At 39.6% G+C, this 22,315-nt stretch overlaps 1 protein-coding gene across 2 annotated transcripts in view; it reads left to right on the forward strand.

Annotated features, from left to right (window-relative positions):
* Window positions 1-11,810: 11,810 nt before the first annotated feature.
* atp11b (ATPase phospholipid transporting 11B) overlaps window positions 11,811-22,315 on the forward strand; it is a 58,593-nt gene continuing 48,088 nt past the window's right edge. Inside the window, exon 1 of one of the 2 annotated variants that reach the window (XM_030726975.1) lies at window positions 11,811-12,162. In XM_030726975.1, the coding sequence (XP_030582835.1) occupies window positions 12,136-12,162 (27 nt within the window). In that variant the 5' untranslated portion in view covers window positions 11,811-12,135. Of the gene's footprint in view, window positions 12,163-12,915; window positions 13,045-22,315 lie in introns of those variants that run through there. The other variant, XM_030726976.1, reaches the window with a different exon arrangement.

Consider the following 22,315-nt stretch of genomic DNA (forward strand, 5'->3'; position numbering starts at 1 on the left):
GTGTTCTGTAACTGCAATTTCCAATGTGTGAACTTGTTCACCCACATGGCAATAAAACTTCATTCATTCATTCATTCATTCATTCATTCATTCATTCATTCATTCATTCAGGTGTGTGTGTGTGTGTACACATACATGTTTGTGCTTGACCACTAACCAGACACAAAGATGCTTCATTTTGCATCATTTCAAACATCCAGACCAGTTAAGAAGCCACAATGGCAAAACAGCAAAGTTAACACCACTGCAGTTCTTATCATAAAACTGGCCTGCTTGGTGCTTATTGCTAAGTATCTATCACCATCTAGTGGGGGGAAAGAGAACTGCTGGAGCCTGGGGTGGTACAGTAAATTGATTATACGCTCCACACATTAAACTGTATCAGTAAGTTCTCATTTTGCTTGTATGCGTAAGCAGTTAAAGATTCCAGCCTCTTTAACAACTGACAGTAATGCTGGTAAAGTAAAAGAATAGAATATGTGAATGGAAGAGAAAATAGGTTAAAACTTATACTTGAATACATTATAACCTTATTTACTGAGGTTTATAAGGTTAGCAAACACATCCTTTTTAACCAGGCACCCCCCGCACACCTTGCACACCACACATGCACTCAATTAATCACTGCAAACAAAGTGAAGATGATGTGGTATTTAATAATGAAAGACTTTTCTGAAGCAGCCCTCACACACACACACACACTCATTTATATACATACACTTTTCAGAAAGCCCTGTCCTCCTTGCTTTCCTGCTTTGTTATTGACAGCTGTGGGTGCTTAGCGGCATGCTGCCTCTTCAGAAGAAAAGATATGGGGGTAAAAAGAGGGACAGAAGGGGAAGAGGGAAAAGCAGGTAAGGCACATGTTTGGTCTGTGCCTGATAGAGGCTTCAGATAAACATGCCGGTTTGTCTTCCTCCAAACCCACACCTGACTCCATATGTAGCAAAGAGAAAAGAGTGAGCACCTGATTGCTGCATTTCTCCTTTCATCCCCTATTTCTACCTAAATAGTCATTCAAAATTTTATATAAGTATGTGTGCAAAGTCCTTCCCACTTAAGTTCTAAAGGAACTGGTTTCAAATGAGTCATTTTGTTAGTTAAAAACTGGTAATTCAACTGTGTTGCACTGTTTTAGTTTTTAAAAAATGAAACTGTTGAATTAAAAGTCAGTTTACTAAAGCTAAAGGATGGATAACAGTTGTTGGCATACTAATTGAAATTTGAGGCATAACATATTGTGTTTGTGAAAAGCAGCTTCATTTAAAAGCATCCCAATTCACACCATGTGTTAGGTCAGATCTATCAACAATATTCCATAATGGTTGCAAATGAGTTTGAACTTTTGGAAGCTTTTTAAAGTCAGTGAAGAAGACGTATTTAAACATTAACCTTTTGGCTTTTTGTATCCTTTGCCCTGACTTCCAAATATGGTTATTTTAACTCTCAGGGTGCTAAACTGTGCAGACATCACTTTGAAATACATATGACCTCAACACCTGGATTTGATTTTTTTTTTTTTTCCATGTTAGCTCCCCACTCAAAATGTTATCATTGTCCCCTCAAGTCTTATCATGTGCTCCGACTCTACAAACAAACCAAATCAGGATGTTGTGTGCATACCTATAAAACTTGCAAAAAAATGCAATATTACTGCAGGAGCAGTAGTAGCTTTTTCAGTCGCATAAAAACCGCCCCATGATTGTGTGCACGGTCTGACATTCTCTCGCAGACACGCACACACATAGACATATACACACAGTAGCAGCAGTAATGGTAGTATCAGGCATTACTTCAGTCAGTGCAGATAAGAGAAGTTGTGAAACGAACTGTGCAAATCTTTCCACTTGAGCTCAAACTCAGTCTCATATCAAAGGTGTGGAGCGATAACAGCTCACTCAAACACACTGTTTTAGATAGAATTGGTAACTATGCTGGTGGTCCCCCCCACCACCCCTTGTCTGCCACTCTTTTAGATTAGCCTACTGACTGACTGGTATGCATGTCGCAATTACCAGACATTAGAGTCAGACTTTAACAGCTGTGTATGTTAGGGCGAAAGCAGTGCACTGAGACAGAGGCGGCACTTTTTGTCTGAAACTGATGTTTTTATGTTCTCTTGCTGGAGAATTTTAGATTCTCCTCATAAATAACATGACATGACCCACACATCTGAGTAATTGGCTCCTGAATTGATTTTCCGATTTGTTGAATTATTCACTTGAAAAAAATACACTCACCGGTTACTTTATTAGGTACACCTGTTCAACTGCTCATTAATGCAGACACTTAACCAGCCATGGCATAGACACATGGCAGCAACTCAACTGGACAAGATGTTCCAACAAGGTAAAATAAATGTTTTGTATACATATATTCCATGTATTATGATAACTGTAACATGCTTAAACAACATAAGATTTGGATAGCTTAAAAAATAGCTAAGAATCGAAATCAACATATTTAGATTACACTATTACTTTTGATTAAAAAAGCAAAGTTACAGTTTCACATAAGTTTAGTGCATATAAGTTAGCAATGCTAACACAATTGCTGGCTGGGACTGAGCTACATAAAAGCAGGTCTCTTGAAGATACTAATCACTGCCTCTGATGATAAAATAACAACTGCACAAACAGGATGTGTTAACTACTTCTACTTTTTGCACAGTATGACTGGAGAAGCAGGGCCCAGTGTGTGTGTGTGTGTGTGCGTGTGTGTCAGGCTGCAGGTGTGCCCTAAGTGTGCTTGTGTGTTGGACATTCTCTCCTGGTGCTGGAGCAGAACAAACATGGATTAGAGCTGCACCACCATGCAGGTACCAACAACTCCCTGTTCATTTGTGCGCACACCTACAAGCACTCATGTTCCTAACAGCCAGCTGCTGCGGCTTACATGATGTCAGGGCCATTAAAGTCATGTAGCTGGAGAGAGCAGACAGATGAAAGGCCTGTCATTTAAACAGAGCGAACTATTAGAAGGCTCATAATCGCTGATGGACAGACAGATTTACTGCCTCAAGGATGGAGGGTGCAAAGGCCTGTAAGGCAGAGAGGATGTTAAATATCCAGGGTGTGTCTATGGAGGGGGTATGCTGTGGCTGAAGTTCAACACTTTGTATTATTGTATTAATATTGTTATTCACTGATAAAATCCACAATGTGATAAGGATGGGAAAAGAAAATGCTCCAAGTCTCAGTCAACAGGTATGATTGATGACTCTGATGTTGGCTAAGTCCTTTACAAATACACACTCGTACACTCACCCACTGTCTGTGCAACAATCCACTGAGAGTTCAGCCGGAGGTTCTCCTGATAACATTTACACATACATGCACACCTGTAACTTGGCTAGCCACTGCATCTCACACACACACACACACACGTGTTTTACTCTTACTTCTGGAACAATGGCCAAAGTGCTCCAAACTTCAACAGTCAGAAAGATCATCACTTTGTTAAAAGAAAAATGGTTTCTTTCTACATAACTGCACTGCAGTATTTCTGCACTGTATGGGAATGGCTGCTTCACATTGCACTGTGCGCATATCAGCTTTGGCATGTTGATGATATAATTCAATAAAGGAAATTTTCACTTTTTTGTTTTATTTATAGTACAAGACATATGACCAACTTTGAGAAAATGAATCATCTAAAAATGCACTCACACACACATATATCTTAAGTAATATTGCATCCACTTGACCATAATAACCATAACCCATTCTTTATTAATCATCCTATGGAGTAATATGCTCTAATTAACAGTGTGATATGGAGCACTGCCTATGATACTGCCTGATCACTATGTCAACAAAGCTATATAATTCTTCTCTAGGACGTTTCTCATGTGCTAGAATATTTGTGGTGCTTTATCTTCTTAAGTAGAAAGGACTTATCGCTAAGCTGGCCATCTGCTAAAACAAACCACGCCGCTGAGCGTGTCTGAACGCATGTAGACACACCCGTCCAAACCAGCTGCCTCTACCTGGGTAGCCAGGAGAGGGAAGGAGAACGAGACAGAGAGAGGTATCAGATAGGGGCCCCCGAAAGGCCAAGGTCACCAGGGTCAAATGTTTCCATAGTGACGTTAAACACACACACAATGCATTTACACAGACAGACATATGATTTGAGCTGCGGGGTTACCACGGTTACTTAATACAAAACACACACACCTCACAGAGAAGAGAGTGCACGTGTTGTTGACACAGGTGCTTTTATCACAGTTAATTTCCGAAACCTTTCTGCATGCAGGTTCTTTCACCAGAGCCTCTCCTCCAAGACTTCCTGCTCTGCTTGTAGGTCATTTTCAGTTGGTGGGCTTTTTTTTTAATGAGAAAGATGGGAGTGTAACTCTTCCTTCTGTAGCAACAACAAAAAAAAAGAAGAGGCCTCAAGTTGAGACTTCCAAGAGCAAAACACCAGAGGGCGAAATAGAGTACAGTTGTTTAGCCTTAACTTTAGCAACGAAAAATTTCATTTAAATAGATTTTTAATGTATTGATTTTGTTACTTAAAAGCTCTTTAAAGACTCTTCTGAAACCTCTAAAGTTAAGAATAACAGCTTTCAAGTAAATTAGCTGTTTTTTATTAGGCCAAATGGGGAACACGGCTCTGTATTCAAGCATTTTGGTACATATGTGGAAATGAAATCACATCAAGCTATGCACATGCAAATTTATTTGTACTCATCTGCCCTATTTGTGTTTGTCTGAAGTTTGAGTTAACTAACCTCACAGAAAGGATGTCACGCATAACTCCCCTTAACCAAACCTCTCTGAAAGTGTGTGTTTGTCAGAATGATGGAGGGGCGAGGAGTTTGCATTTTCAAGCAGCTGCTTGTCTTGGTAGAAATGAAGCAGATCGAAAAACAGAAAAATGTACACACAGCAACTTCCCGCACACATACCAGCCTTCACCATCTCACACAAGAGTGAGAACCTTGTGACATGAGATACTGAACAGTTTAGCTGCTCTGTGGGTGGTTGCACTGCAGCAGCTGCCACATGGCATCTCGAGACTGCATCACCAACAATCATGTGATATCTCCGAGGTTCTCGTGTGATTGCATGTAAACGTGTTGCAGGGGAGTAAACTTGAGAAGGAAAGCTGAAAATGCTGTAATATTGCTCCAGGACTAACTGTAACACATCAGTTGCTCTATTCAGATTATTCTCTGACAGCAGGTCCTCTGCGCTGAACTCACCTATCATCTCTCATACTCTAGTTCTCACCCCTGTTTCTTTTTTTTATCGGCCTGTTTACAAGTAGTTTCTTGCGTCAGCATACAGTAGAAGAGGAAGGAAGGGGAAGACAGCATAGTAGAGGCCAACGTGTATAGTTCTATAAAAGGTGGGTTGCAGATTTTTCACAACTACTAATATACATTTGCACGACCTCCCACGCTTTTCTCAGCGCTCTAAACAGATGTTTTCAAAAATAAGAACAACTTAAGTACTGAGCTTTCACTACGCACTACCTCAAATAATTATAAACTCCAGTGTTCAGGACATGAAACTCAAGTTCTAGAAAATATGAAGTTAAAAGTGGTCAGATTCATATTTTTCTCATCCACCATAAATACAGTATATGAAGTAAATGTCGAGTAAACATTACGTTGTGTGAGAAAAATGCGAAAGGAGGAACGGTAATTAATAAATAAACCATAATATGAGACATGTAAGTCTCAAATTATTTGTTTCCTCTTTTTATTTTCATATGGGCTCTCATTTCATTTACAAAATGAAGTAGTCTAACAGCTGCTCAAATTTCATATAATATACATGTTGTGATCTTGCTCTTCATCCTCTGCCTCTCATATTGTTTCCATTCAATGTTGGCATCCACCTTCAACTCACCCTTGCTGGCCGTGTACTCTGAACTGGTCTAGATGCTGTACAGTCGCCAGCTGCTTTATTAGTTACACCTTGCTTGAACCCCCTTTTGCCCTCAGAACTGCTTTAATTCTTCCTGACACAGATTCAACTTTTCTCTGAGATTTTGATCCATAGTCACATGATAGCATCAGCTGCGCGTCCATGATGCAAATCTCCCGTCCCACCACATCCCAAAAGTGTTCTATTGGATTGCGATCTGGAGACTGTGGAGGTCATTCAAGTACAGTGACCTTACTGTCATGTTCAAGAAACCAGCTTGAGATGATCTGAGCTTTGTGACATCAGAAGATGGGTACACTGTGGTCATAAAGGGGTGGACATGGTCAGCAACAATACTCAGGTAGGCTGTGGTGTTGAAGCAGTCTGGCTGTTCTCCTCTCACCTCTGGCATCAACAAAGCATTTTCACCCAGAGAACCGGATTTTCTCATTTCCTGACCATTCTCTGTAAACCCCAGAGAAGGTTTTGTGGGTAAATCCCGGTAGATTAGCAGTTTCTGAAATATTCAGAACCAGCCCATCAAAAAAAAAGTTCAAAGTCACCTTTCTTCCCCATTCTGATGCTCTGTTTGAAGTTCAGCAGGTCATCTTGAAAATGCCTATATGCCTAAATGCATTGAGTTGCTGCCGCGTGTCCATGCCATGGCTGATTAGGTGTCTGCATTAATGAGCAGTTGAACAGGTGCGCCTAATAAAGTAGCCAGTGAGTGTATTTTTTTCAATGAATAATTCAACAAACCGGATAGAACATTGAGAATTTGGTTCAGAGGATAGGAGTTAGTGTTTTCAGAAGTGAGCTGCATTTGCAGTTTTGCAAAAAGAGTGTTATCAATATACAAAGAGAATGTAACAGTCAGGATGTGCATTCAGTGTGGAAATTGCAATCCTGTTGCCTTTCTGCACCAAAGAATGTGAAAACACTTTTAGAAAAACAGGCTCACCTGAAAGTCAGAGCTTGCAGACTATAAATATTGCAGTACTGGACAGGGAGGAAGAGGAGATAGAACTAGAGGTGAATGCTGGAAGATGAGGAGAAGGAAGAGGTGAAGGAGAATAGGCGTGGGGGGGAGGGAAAGGAGGGTCAGAAACTCAGTAATTAATTAAACCAGAGTGAGTGCTTGTCATCTATGGGATAATTCATGAATGGGGCTATAGCTAATATACATACAATACAACCAAATCTGAACCACTCTGTGGTTGTAGATATCATCTATATATTTTGTAATTAGAAGCATTGGTTCACACACTTTCATCACGCTCCCCACACACACTGTTCTTGAGTCCAGCATGCAGCTAGAAGGCAGATAATTGCAAGCCTGACTAATATATACCCCAGACAATAAGGGAGGCTTGTGGAGATACTTACTCAGGCCTTGATATGGCACTCGAGACTGTTATTTCTTTATATCTAGCTCTTTTATTACCTTTTTGTTTATGTCATGACATAACTGCTGCAAACTCCTTTGCTCTACACACAGAAAAAGCAAAAGACACAATGTCTTTTTTTTTAATAAGAAGTTGACAGGTTTTGTTTGCTTTTGCAACAAACGTTGCGTCTTTGTCAGACAGGTTCTGTTTAAGTGAGTTCTTGATTCAACAGGTCTGGCAGTAACCAGGCCTGGGTGTGGCTAATGAAACTGAACTCCCAAAAAATGTAGTTAATCACACTTAATTCATGATTTAACAAGGGCGGTAATTACTTTCTCACGTAGGGCCAGGTAGGTTTGGATAGCTGTTTTCTCTTAATAAATGAAATAGTCATTTAAAAAGTATATTTTGTATTTGCTCAGGTTATCTTTGTTATTAGGCAAAGAAAAAAACAGACTTAGCAGACAAAAAGCTCATCGTCTTCTTGAGAGCAACCTTTCCCTCATTTGAGGGCTAGATGTCGCTCTGTACTGAACCTACCATAACACCTATACTTTAAAATTGTATTTTCCTTAATGGTACAAAACTCTGTATCTAATATTTTATCTTTATCACTGTCCCTGCTTTTTTCTAGTTTTAATTAATGAGAAAAACAACACTGCTCGTTTCTGGCTCTTCTGATCCTTCTCACTGAAAGGAAAACCCCTGATTCTCTGTCTGGATTATTTATGAAGACTTAGGTTCATTCAGTGGTGATCCATTTAACACACACACACACACAAACACACACAGTTTGTCATCCATGACCAGGTCCAGAGAAGTGCATAAAGAGTAAACTCCCCATGTCTCCGGGTCACAAACTAAGGAGGTCAGGGTGTTAGGTGAGGAACTAGTAGCTATTTAGGAAACCCAATACCACCCACCTGGTATCACACACATACTTAGAGAGCAAGCACAGAGAGAAAAGAGCAAAACTGGAGTGATTCAGCCAGTTTCACACACAGACATGCAAATGCAGGATTATAGTTTTTCACAATTTATATACACTGTATAGCTCATGAGACTTATATATCTCATACTATAATTTACTTATGGACGTTGCCATTTTCACATTTAACATAGTTATAAGTAAAGTGCATTTATAAGAAAATTTAAAAAGAATAAATTTTCATGAAAATAAAATCCTAGTATGAGACCTATACTAATCCTCTGGATCTTGATCTTATGATCTTCTCAGGTATATATCAGTTAAATTACACCAGTGCCCATGTGTGAGCAATTTTGAGTTGCTGTGTTTAAGAAAAGACATCTGTGCCGTAGGTGGGTTTAATTTCCGCCTCCTGCGGTTTCCATTATGCATCACAAGTGTGTCACTGTGGAAAAAATGTCTTTCAGTGAGTGAGAGCGGTTCAAAGTTTTGCCCAAAGAGCGAATGATTCAATAAATTAGCTCAGAAAATTGAGAATCTGGTTGAGAGAATGGGAGCTAGAGCTTTGCCAATTCAGAAAAACTGCAGTGTCTGTTTTGAATTTTACTGAATTATTTTAAATTTGCAACACCTCCATTTGTCCTCAAGAGGGCGTCTCACACCACATATTAGTTCTAGAGCACAGCCTTTCCTTTGGTAAACTGTAAAAGCGCTCATGAATTTTCATTTACCATCAATACAATATTAACTCAGCAATAACTTTTTTCACCCACCACTGCCTCTCTGGAGGACTAGTGTTCAGCATCTAAAAAACTATACTAAACCACTTCCTTTTTTTAATGCTTTTAATACTCATTCTGATTTGAAAGCAATTTTTTATTTATTTATTTATATTTTCAAGACTAATGGCCATTTGGTATTGATTCAGCTATCCACTTTAAAAGCCAATCCATTAGTTTTCTATCTCCCTAAGAGCCAGAATGACCAACGGTGGACTCCCCTGAGTCCATTTTTCATTTTTCCTAACAGTGAGACATTTATTCATGCTAACACAACAAGACAGAGGCTAATATACATGCATATAAAGTGGTGACCGAAGCCTGAGCAAGTAAGCATTACTTGGAGAGCGGAAAGTCTCAGCTGAGAACGAGAACTTGTCCTAAGCCTATTAGTACTGCTAGGGATACTTTGTGGTAATGATTGAAAGCCACTTAGCTCTGGTGTATTTACCAAGAGGATCATCCATGGCATGGTTAAACAGGCCTGATGAATTAACTCAGTTTAATACTGTCATATACACTGACAAGGAAAGGAAAGGAAAGGAAAGGAAAGGAGGCTCCCATTGCCTCAAATTGTTTATAAAAGGAACTGATGGGCACCATTTGGACGTGCCAAGAAGCAACAACTGCCTCACACAAATGCGAGGCAAATCCAGAGGGAAAACACCTGTGTTTCATACAGTTTACACAACAGTCTTTTTAGTTTTGTTTTATATTCGATTTTAGTTGATTGATTAAATGCATTTTGAAGGCCTCAGTACCTCTCTTCATACCCTTAAGCACAGCTGGAAAACAGCTGTTTACTCCCATACTGCACTTCTGTGGTACATTTTTCCTTCACACTGCTACTTTTAAGAAAGAAATAATGTAGTATTTGCTTTTCATGTATGATCCAACTGTCTGCAAGCCACACATGCAGGAAAGTGACTTCTACCTTTAACAGTGCAGCATGGTGAATAATATTAACCTGTTAGACCACAGTACTGTGTGACAAGCACTTAGGATTGCAGTATAAGCTGAATTCAATACAAAGCCGGGCAGGCAGCCAAGCATTGTCTGGTGCCTTGCCATTCATTTCTATGACAGACACTGAGGCCAGTATGGATCACCGGACAGTCATCTCCTGTCTCAGGCATAACACACACATTTCAACTGCCAGTAGTTGTGTGTGACCACAATACATGAGCAGACTATAAAGGTTTAAATACTAATACAAGACATTTTGCAGAAAGCAAATTATTATTATGAACCAAAGTATTAAAATTAAAATAAGGATTGGAGTGAGCTTGGCCTGATTCATACTAGAAATCACTATTTTAGTTGTCTTGCAACCTAGGGTCACTGCAGATTAATTGGGAAAAGAATTTCTGAGTCACATTTTAGAAATGTAAGGTTTTCATCTTAACAGCTTAAATAACATGGCCCTGCCAGCCTCTCACATTAAAAACTGACATACTGTTTCCAGTCCAGCTGTCAGGTAGGAGCTCCCAGATGTTGCTGCTGCAGTGGCGTTATGTAAGCCAATGTAAACAAGAGATTTCCCTCACAGTCACATGGGTAGAAACACTGAGCTCCGGGCTCGCATACAAACGCAAACAGATAGCAGATTATCCACAGGATTTACAGAGTGAATCTGTTCTTTTAAGATGTGACATTTCTGTTTTTACTGGCTGTAGAGAAGAAAGAGAAAACACAATAGTGCTCGTGCCACTAGTTATTGTGTGTGATAGATGATGGGGCCTTGAAGGCAAGACGTTGCACACGGAGTCACTTTTGCATGTTGCTGACTTGACTTAAAGCAGTCTTAATCTGGGATAAATACATATTGGTAGCTTTTGGCTTAGCTTCACTGTTTTTTTTTTCCTTAATACTTCCAGCATGAAAGTCCAACAGGAGTCAGATTTACTGTATGCTGTAGACAGTAAACTCACTCTAGCCACTTAAGGAGCAAAGGTGAGGGTGTTGGGTATGATGCAAAAGCATGCAAATACATGTGTGTCTTTCCCTTTGACGGGAGGCCAGAAATTGAGCAGAAATGCTTGGGCAGCTGCAGCTGTTCTGCTCCAAATATAGTTGCTGGAACACATTGATTACACAGGATCATTATCACATGCCATTTGCTCTTCTTCACTCTTCATTGATGGAAATATCATGTCAGCACTTTTGATCATATACAAAGAGAACAGAGCAACCAAAAACTTACAGAGACTTAAATTCTCAAATGTCCACGTGCGGTATCATTTGCTCTCTATACATTATCGACTGACTGGGATGCAGCCAAGTATGCAAGATGGGAGGGAAAAGGAGTGGATTCATCACAGGGAGAGAGACACACTAAGATGACCTCACTTTATGTGAGATGCCTTACAAGTAGAAATCTGGAACAACTGAACTGGAGAGCAGGTTTAGAGGAAAGAGATAAAAGATAAAGGACTATTTTTTCCAGCTCTTGTACAGTTAGGACTTACCTCAGGAAATGAGAAACATATTCTTTTATTAAGATAGCTAAAACATTAAGATATCTGAAACAGACCTACTTCCACAACATTTCCAAGTCTAAGCCAGTATTTGCCAGCTTTTAAAAGAAAGAACTGGAGAGCTTTGTATGACCCCTGGTAGGTGTGTACAGGAACAGTTTGCATTGTGGTGAGATGTTCAGTTTAATAGCACCACAGAAATTGACATGCATTTCATAAACTTTATACATTCTGGGCTATCCAGCATAGTATGGAAAAATATCTATCCATCCATCTATGTATGTAAATACAGACAGGCAGGGGGCGTTCAAAGGCCGCCGTAGAGCAGCCAGAGAGCAGTGTCTGCACAGAGCTGAGGCTGCTGGCAGAGGGAAAGTGATCGTGGCAGAGCAGAGATGTAGAAGCGCTGCTCGCTGGGACTCCGTGGCCAGCCGTCTGTCACTTTTTTTTTTAAAAAAAAAGAAAAAAGAAAAAAAAGAGAATTTTTGCCTGACATTACCGGGGAATGGGAAAGATTGGATGCATCTTTTTGTACAGTTGCGCCGTATGAACGTGTCGCGTAATGCGACCGAAGGTTTGCCTCTCGGGGGAAATATTTATGTTTCGGGACGGTTTTGTTGGAGTAGCTAGTTGCTAGCGCTGGGCTAGCGACTGCGCTGGCTACTTGGACGGTATTCTACAAGGATGCTTCGGTGGATACGACAGCAGCTGGTAAAAAAAAAAACAAGACAAAAAAACACCGCTTCTGCCTTCTCCATACATACCGCTGTCCTCTTAGTAGTTCGCCACAGCAGCCAGTCTCCTAACGCAATGCAAGGCTTTGCCCGCGGAAAGCAGAATAAACTTTATTCAGAGAGCAAGCTAACCTAGCCAATTAGCTGTTGCTGATGTGTTCAAAACAGTGCCTGTCCCCGCTTGATGACAGCCAGGTGTAGGTTATGTTAGCTAACAGTTACCTTCTCTGCTAGCTTTCAGTAATTAGAGTTTAGACCTTCATCTGCAGACACTGGTTGAGTTTAAATTTGAGCTTGAGAGGTGAGCTTGTTTCGAAGTTTGAGGGCATTTTAGCAACTGCCGGATGGCTTCCGTTACAAAATGCACCTGAGAGTTAACTACCTTAACACTAGCTAGCTGGCTAACAACGTCAAACTTGGCAAAGTTAAAAAGCGTTGCTGGCTCGATTTTATCCAGCGTTAACGCACTACTTTAGCTTCGATTGAGTTGGGTTTTTTATTATTATTTTATATTATTTTTAAATACGCTCTCGTGTGTTTGTTTTGAGGTCAAATATACTATCTTTAAACGAGCTGGGTAAGATGTAAGTCTCAGCACTCTAGGGTAATAATTGACGTTAGCGTTTCTTGCTTTAACTTTGGGAAGACCTTTGGTTCGGTCCGCTGTTGTTCCCTGCGTTCATTATGAACGGTTCAAAATTTAACTGATTTTGATTGGTCACGCGTGCTTAGAGAACATCCTGTTTCTGCTGTAATCACCTGTTGTTTGGCTACAAACATCACTGTCATGACGCATTGGCAGGCGACACAATGGTGATCCGTTTTGGCAGTGAGTCCGGAGCACGGAAGATAAACTGAGGTTCGAGTTATGGTTGACAAAAGCTGCACTGACCCGGTGCTTGTGACTGTAATGATAAGGTTTATGTGGTCATTTCTGTTTGTTAAAGCAGTGTTAGGATGAGAAGCGCGTTCAGTGATGGGTAAATGAGAGTGTTGACTGGTGCTGAGAGACCCATGTGAATGAATGACTGACTGCAGATCATGAGATTAGCCACACGTAAATTGTGGTTGTCACCATGTGTTTAATCAGCGTTGGGGTGGTTTTGACACCCCCCCCCCCCCTCCTGCTCATTGCACTCTCCTGTAGTTGGGGTTAAGTTAAAGTGACACTTATTAAATTATTTGAGTCATATATGCTGGGCTGCAAGCTTATCTGTTTAAAATGTTTCCCTTTTACTTTTAGAGATTAAGAGGACCATAGAGAATTTGGGTCCATTTAGAAATGGTACATAGCCTCCTCTTAATTTAAGATAGCTCAACCCAATTGACCCATCCCCATCTAATTGGCCTGCCTGCTTAATTAAAAGTGTAATTAAAATGCATCTTAATACAGCTGGCCTAATGAAAAAGTTTGTTGAGGGGCATTTGTCTGACCTAAATATCAGTGGGAAGGTAAAACAGAGATGTTTGTTCACTGGTATTTATCAGCTCTTTCTGGTGGCATGGAAAGGGGGAGGGGGAAGAGGGATAGTTTTAATTGTCAGCGTGACAGATTTCCATTGTCAGTCTTGCTTCGTTTACACTACAAAACAAACCAAAATTAATGCACAAGCAACAGTAGTAAACAGGGAAAGTCTTTGACATATTAGTTTGCAAGCAGGAACTTTGAACTCTTTGAGTTCTCTAGATATCTTCATGGAGAATCACAGATTGCAGTCTATATGTTATTGCTGAAAAATATTGTAAACATTTGTTTTCATAAAGCACATTGGCACAAGCCTTCATGTGGGATTTCTGGATATAGCTTAAGTGCACCGTGAAAGAAGGTTTTAATGAATTGCCCCTGCCTTACTAGGCCGCATTAATCATGATGTAATTTAGAAAAATAGAGGAACTCTCAAGAAGGCAAATGACCAAAGGGGGGAAAATATCTCTGTACTATGCATCTGTAGCCCATTGAGCAAATGGGAGTTTACTATCTTTTTACAGTCTCATCCAGGCTCTTTCCTGGATATTGCTGCAGCAGCCCTAATAATAATCCACTGACATACAGCAATAAAACATCCTGATTAACTATCTTATGTCACCCATGATAAAATAGCATTCCTCCCTCTGTAGCTCTGCTCTGGCTATTATGATGTTCTGCGTTGCATGTTGTTCGTCAGTTTGTCATGTCTGCAGTTATTTTATTATTGCTGCTGTCATCAGCCATACGTTCAAAAGCAGTACCCACAGTACACGACTACATACTGTTTACTCCTCACCTTTTGTGCTGTTGCAGTTCCTCAGTCTTTGGTGCTTTTTTCTTTATACAGCCACCTCACTGCCTTTTTTACATTTCCAGTTAGCTCATCGTATTTGATTAAATGCCACTTGGCCTATAATATGACCCTTGGTTGTGTTTTGCTGCCATTATTCAGTGCAGTAATTCCCCAAGGCATTGTGGGACTTGTAGGCTTTACGTGGTGACTAATTACCTGTCAGCCTTCAAATTGATGGGGGCACAGTCATTGGACTAAAAATAACCAAACCAAAAATATATGGTTTTTACATATAAGCCTAATTTTATCTTTATTTTCAGTGCTATAATATTTATTTGTCTTTAGGTTATGGAAAATGTGGACTGCTTAAAAGTTCTGTGTGAAAACATGCAATATAAGTTAATTTATTAAAACATTTTCCTCATGCACATTGGTATGGTCTGAAACTTTTCTTCTTTTTAAACAATTTTTTATTTTTCCAAATTTTTATTCTACAAACATAAGCAAGTAAAATTATAATGCAACCAACAAACAAAAAGGGGGGGGGGGGGGGGGGGGCTTTACAGAGGAACATAAACAATGATATAGGTAGTACATATGGTTATACAAAGTCTGGTTGCCATACTAGTATTTTTCCCACATTCTATTGAATTTGTCTTGTCTGCAGTCTATTAGAGAAAGTAATTTGCTTCATATTAAAAATTCCATAGCTAATGTAATACCACTCATTCATTTTTGGAGCTCAACCATTTTTTAGTAAAAGCCTTTCTAGCTGCTAGACTCAGAATCCCAGACAAGCAGTCTGAAACTTTTCAAGTTTTTCTCTAACTCAACTGTGACTCGTATCCATCCACTCAGATTAGCAAGCTGTTTTCAGACATTTGTACTGTAGAACTAAAATGTCATAAATTACTGCACCTTTCACTCTAGACATCACGTTAGATATTTGGCTTATTGTTACTGCTGGTTCTCAAACTAGCCACACCATTCCAACTGTTTAGGAATATTTTAATCTTAAAATAAGTCAGCATCTTCATGTTATATCTATTATACAAATGTCTACATAGACTGCATTAGATAAACTTGCTGCTGCGCAGCAGTAGTCTGTAATATTATACAGTAAAGCTGCAATATTAGGAGATCCACAAAATGCATGGGCAGCTACCTTGGGAATTGAATTAGCATAGAATGAGTCATTTTTAAGCACAAATGCCAAGTACATTTTTGTGCTGACTGCCAAATGTCAACATTTGATGTTTTTATTTATTATAAACAAAAGTACAAAATATCTTTGGTCTTTGGACTGTTAGTTGGGTAAAATAATTCTATTTCATTATTTTGCAACATTTTATTGACAACACAAGCAATCATTTTATCAAGAAATCAACATACAGATTATTCAGCAATGAAAGTGTTTTTGTTCCAGCCTTAATACGCTGTACACTCAGATGTAGATGATGATTATGAGTGCTGCTTTGATTGCAATGAGAGATGTACTTATGAGTTTTGTGTAAGTCTGTGGCTCCAAAGTGTTATGGTTTACACATTTGCCTAACAAGCAAAAGCTGCCCAGTTCAAGGCACAGCTCTCTTTGAGGTTACATCACGAAGGGCATCCGGTATGTAAATGAATGAATAAATAAATCTAGTATATCAAAACATGGGAAGCTACCCGAATTATTGCACAGTCAATTCCAGTCTTCAAAGTGACATTGGTGTTTCAAGATGGTTATGAAATGGCTATAGCAATAGTGTCAGTCAGCGTCAGTTTGTAACTGAATAGGGTGAAGTCTGCAATTACATGCAGTCTGTTTGGGACAATATAGCACATAACTGATAAATTGGCAAAAACAGGTTGATCCAAAAACTCTTTAACCTGTTTGACTATGAAGTATCATTAGCTTAAGCATAGATCTGAAGCACAATCATGTTAAAACTGTAGTGCTGTACTTGCAGCATTACAGAGTGAGGTTCTTCTCTAAACTTTTACGTGGCAACATCTTTGTTAGAGCTACACAAGTTTGTGTATTCAGCCAGCAGTTATGCTAACTAAAGTTAGTGTGCACTAAGATATTAATGATCAACCAGCTTAAATGCTAGATTGGTGTAGTGTAGTGCTAAAATTTTCTCACCTGCCTGAAAAACTGAGAGGCAAATAAGAATACAGACATGCAGAAATATCCAACAACTGTTGTGTGGATTTCTTACAGCAGTTGTGTAAAGGTGTGTTAAGCCTGATGTTTGCATTGTTAAAGTACATAATTGCCATAAGCTGGCTGTAAGAATTGATCAGTTTCAGTAACTCATCAGTTGCTCTGCTGAATGTGGGGATTTTTTTGGCTTACAAAAGTTACTTTGTGGCTCCTCACCATCTGCAAGTCTATTTCATGTTCTTTGGAGTTTAAACAGACTTACATGTAATGTCTGTTTAAATGCATCTGTCTGAAGAGAACCATTGAGCAGCCAAGTGTTAACAAACAGTGGCAGTGTGGTGCATTTTGCTCAGTAGCTCTGAGAGGAACCAGAGCTCATTCATTTACTTGAAATTTGAGAGAACTTCCTTTTTTGGCTGTATTTTCCTGGTTAAGAATTCATAGCAAGCTGTTGTTTGTCATGACTGACTGGGTCAGTATGCTGGTGAAACTAGATAGGTTGCAATACACGCACTGCATTTTTCAGTGTGTAGGTCTATTTAAAATTGTAGACCACTTATGCAGTAAATGATGAAATTTAGTTGAACAAACACCCGCAGGGCTTAATTTAATCGTTAAAGTGGACTTGAAACTGCATGTAGTGGACTACATGTATAAAGGTTCATTTATATCTTGAAGCCCTGCTCTTAAAAACTCCTAGATTTAACACTGTCTGTGAAGCTGGATTTAGCATGTGTAGCACCATCTTGTGCCAGTACAGAACATGACATCACTGGGTTGGTTAGGCGGTTGCCGCTTATAGACTTACTTTAGTTTATGTTAGCTAACTAGTGACAGTACTGATAACTCACTGGAAAACTGGTGGTCCACCAGACTGACAAGCTGAAATCGATGCTGCCCCCTCTGTGTTTGATTTTACCTCATCGGGTCGAGTGCACAGACCGAACAGTGCAATCAGCTGACAGAGCAGATGTCTATCAGATGGTAAATGGTACATGGACTGGTTCTTATAAAGTGCTTTTCTACTCTACATGAGCACTCAAAGCACTTTATAAATCATCTATCATTCACCCATTCACAGACATCCATACAAGCATTTTCTATGTCTAAGTGCTCTGTATCTAATATTCACTCCGATGAACACACCGGACTATCTTGCCCAAGGATACTTTGGCGTGCACACTGGAGCAGCCAGAGATTGAGCCACCAACCTATATTGTACTATAGTATGCAATAAAATAGTTTTGTTTCACACGAACATCCAACCAGTTTACAATATAACAGGATTACGAATGAAGAATATGAAAGATGATTACGCCACAAACATAACTAAGTTTCTTACCGAAGCACGATCGGGAATCCTAACATCCATCGGTAAAATAGATTGATGTGTGCGATGGACCAAAAAACAAAAACACAGGTTCCTCTGAGGAAGAAATGCCACACTTTTTGGAAACCTTATTTTCTTGTTTTGGTTTAGAAATTTTTATCTTAAATAATCTCACTGAGTGGATTACTTCATACTAGAAGTGAGAAAAAGTGAAGCTCAAATGTAAGTGAAGGAGAGTGCAACAAGGAAATTTTTATTGCCTGTGGACATGCTGATGAATATCAGGATTCCAGATCATGCTTTGGGAAGAAACTTTTTTATGTTTGTTGTGATGGATATGTGATAACCTGATATGTTTGGAACTGATTGCATCTGGTGGGCATGTGCTCTGTCAGTTGATTGCACTGTTCAGTTTCTACACCTGATCTGACAAGGAAAAATTAAACAGAGGGGGCGGCATTGACTTCAGCTTGTTGGTCCAGTGGACCACCGGTGCATCTGACATGAACAGACTCTCCTTCACGCAGTCCTCATTTATAAAGTGCTTGACAGACTCAAACATTACAGCTAATAGCTGCATTTACCCACTGAGTGTAGCTAGCCAGCAATGAACCACTTACTGCTTAAGAGACAGAATGAAAGTGAACAGTATATTCTTGTTTTTGTTTTTTAAAAACATAAAACTCATTGCTGCAGCCCAGGACAGAATGAAAGTGATTCCCTCAGTCTGCTTTTTAATTTTAGTTTCCTCGTTTTTCACTGAGTTATCGGTTTTGGGGGAGGGTGGCTGTAGCTCAGGAGGTAGAGCAAGTCATCTGCTAATCTGTTGGTGCATTTAAGTATCCTTGGGCAAGATATTGAACCCCAAGTTGCATTTGTCGGGATGTGAATGTTAGATAGAAAGCAAGTGCTTGTATAAATGGAGTGTGAATGAGGCATGTTGTATAAACTAGAATAGAGTAGAAAAGCGCTATATAAGTACCAGTCCATTTACCATTCGGTCACTAGTTGGCTAACGTAAACTAATGTAAGTCTATTAGTGTCAAGGATCAGCTGTGTGGTGGGAAGGGATAAGATGCCAGTGCAGGACTCGGAAGACAGGACTGAACTTAAATGCAGTTCTATTGCTGGATCACACAGGGAAAATATACAAAACATACATAGGGTTGGACAGGAGCCACAGATACACTTGTCAGGGAAACTTGGACACACAGCATGAGAGGACAAGAACACGACCAAGAACAGAGGTCACAGACAATATATATACACAATCAGGAAGAGTGGAGGCAGCAGGGGAGGACAGGTGAACTGAATCTAACTAACCAGACAAGGGAAGCTAAACTGAATACAAAGTACACGATAGAAAGAACTGGCAAAGTAAAACCGAAAGTAACAAAGGAAACAAACAGACTTGACAACACAGGGAGGGAGGCACACTGAGGAAATATAATAACACAGTAACCAGACAAACCAGAACTAAGCCATACGAACTTGACACAGAGGTGGGACTGACTTAGCACAAGAGACACAAAGGAATAGGACTGACTTGAAAGACAAGAGAAACTTGACACAACTAAATGGGGGAACCAGACAACCATGGGGACAGGACACAGAAATAGAGACAAAACCAGACACAGAAACACAAGGGAGGCAGGAACACACAGGGGCTCATATAATATAAACAGCATCTATGAACTAAACAAAAGCCAAAACATACAGGAATATAAATACAAACAAATAAACAAACCAGTAACTACAATAAGACATTACAAAACCCTGGGTCCTAGACCAAGGGACCATGACAACTAGTGGCAACCAACCAACCTAATGATGTTCTGTACTGGCACAAGATGGCACTACACATGCTCTAAAAACTTCAAATACATATTTCCTAAATCCAGCCTTATGGACTTTTTGTTTTGTTTTTTTGAGTAGGGCTCTATGGTGTAAAGTAGCCTTTATGTAGTGTAGTGGTTTGATGTCCACTTCAAACTTTTCTCGCCTCTGAATATTTTTCATTACAATCCAAGACATCTTTTTGTCCTGAATGAAATGCTGTTGGAGCTAGCTGGAAGTTGCTAGTAGCAGTTGCAAGGTGAAATTGTTCACAAAGGTATATGGTGCTGCACCAAAAGGCCTCCTTGTGATTGCTTTGGAGACTAGCCATGGTTGCCTGTAGTTTTCATGGAAGGCACCATATTGTCTGCAAAGTCTGAGTGGTAGTTGAAGCTGTGAAAAGTACAAAACAAAGTGGAAACGGTGAACATTGACCTTCAAAGTAAAGGTTGTGCTTTACTGCTGCAGCCAACATGTTTTAGAAGGTTCAGTGTTTACTTTGAAGGTGAGCAGTCTCCATATTCCAGTTTGTGTCAAACTTTTTCAAGTTTTGCTACTGCTCAGCTAGTTATTAACGACAGGTTGGTGTCTTCCGTGCAAACGACAGGCAATATCAGCAATCTGCTATTAGTTTCACCTGTCAACAGACAACAATCTCCTCTCCAGCAACCACTTGCCAAGCCGTTGGGAAATAGACAGTTCTCAGCCCGGTGCGACAGTACCTCAGCCCGGCACAGTGCCGGGTGATCAGCCGCTAGCTACAACCCTGCTAAGATAATGTGTGTGTGTGTGAGTGGAACTCTGTAATTACTTCTCCAAAACCCCAATTGGCCATGGTTTTACTACAGTGCTGCGTTCAGCTTCTATATGTACTTTAAACAATGCAAACTTTGCTGTGTAGATCATCTTGGAGTAGCTGCATGTAACCGTTAAACAATTGTTATTTAAAGTTGCTGTGAAAATTCTGTCACTGGTTGACTGATCAATGCGTCACTAAATGTAAATGCAGAAAATGAGAGAGAAAGATCACATCGCCCTTTTTTTTGTTTGTTTGTTTTTTAAAGCTGTGAGCAAATGGTAGCTCATCATAAATGAAGAATCCTAAATATATTCTTATCACAAATGGATCATTGATTTTATGCCAGTTCATCTCATAAATTCCAAAGGTTAAAGAAGTAAGTAAAGTATACTGTGTGTTTTTTGAGGTGAAAAAAGTTAATGAGCTAAAGGTTAACAGATGTTCTGTCATTGAACTCCGTGTGCTGCCTTAATTTTTACAACAATCAGATGGGAAGAAGATGGTGAGAATGGGCGAGTTTGAAAGACAGGCACTGATAGTTTACGTGTCCCAGAACAGAAGTGAAACGTGTGGGAGTGTAGTGACGTGGCTTGGATGTGTTCCTCGGTGTGTGGATTTGGGTGTGTGGATTATGTCACATGCCATTTGCGAATGATTCAAAACACTTATTCTAATCTTCTTAGTACAGCAGTTGGGTGGGGCATGTCAGACAAGACAGCACCAGGAAATGTTAGAAATGTCGCTTAATGAAAAGTGCGTCTCATTCATCTTTGGTGCTATTTTCTTACCTGTTGAGGGTCTAGTGCCACTAAAAGACCTGCCCAGGATATGTTGGAGATTTTAATTGCTCATTATGAATGTAACTATATTAGTGATACATTTTAAGTAGCATGTTTATGAAATGGTTATAAGTGACCTTTTACAACTGCTGCTTTGAAAAGAAATGGAATGCTTCAAATGAGAATCATCTGCAAGTAGCACATGAAAGGTTATTTAATAACATACAATGCAACCAAAGTATTTAGGAACAGAATATATTTGTGTTGGGGAAAAAATGTAGAGCGATTGCAATTGGAACATGACCTCAAATGCAGATGTCTTGTAGTTTTTTTGTTTGTTTGTTTGTTTTTTTTATGCAACAGAGATAATTTTGAATATCTGGCACATCATTCTGTTGCATTGTTACAACACTGTGTCTGAAATGTATCAACAGCTGTCTGATCATATCCTCTGCTCTGTATAGCAAACAGCGAGAGGACAAGTGGACAGTCCAAACACAGCACTACAGTGTTGGCAGAAAAATCACAGTTGTGGTGGTGCCTCTTAATAAGGGGTGGGCAACATTTTTCTTTTTTTTTTTTAAGGGGCCAGACTGACTTGGATAAGGAAAGCAAAGGCCACATTTTGAACAAGTGAATAGAAATATTAAAAACAGACTGCTGAAATATGTTAAAATCTGCGAATTAATAACTAGAATACTCGATTACTAAAATAATCAATAGTTGCAGCCCTAGTGACTTACGTGACTTTGAAAATGTTATGGTTGTTGGTGTACTTCAGAAGCAGCTGATTTACCAGGACTTTCCAAAACAGCCATCTCCAGGGTTTAGAGACTAGTTAGAAAAAGAGAAGATATCCAGTTAGTGGCCATTCTCTGGGCAAAAATGCCTTGTTGATGCCAGGTCAGAGGAGACTGGCTAGACTGCTCCAGTCTCTTAGGAAGGCAACAGTTACTCAAATAACTGCTTATTA

The sequence above is a fragment of the Archocentrus centrarchus genome, chromosome 4 (assembly GCF_007364275.1).
Source record: "Archocentrus centrarchus isolate MPI-CPG fArcCen1 chromosome 4, fArcCen1, whole genome shotgun sequence".
NCBI lineage: Eukaryota > Metazoa > Chordata > Actinopteri > Cichliformes > Cichlidae > Archocentrus > Archocentrus centrarchus.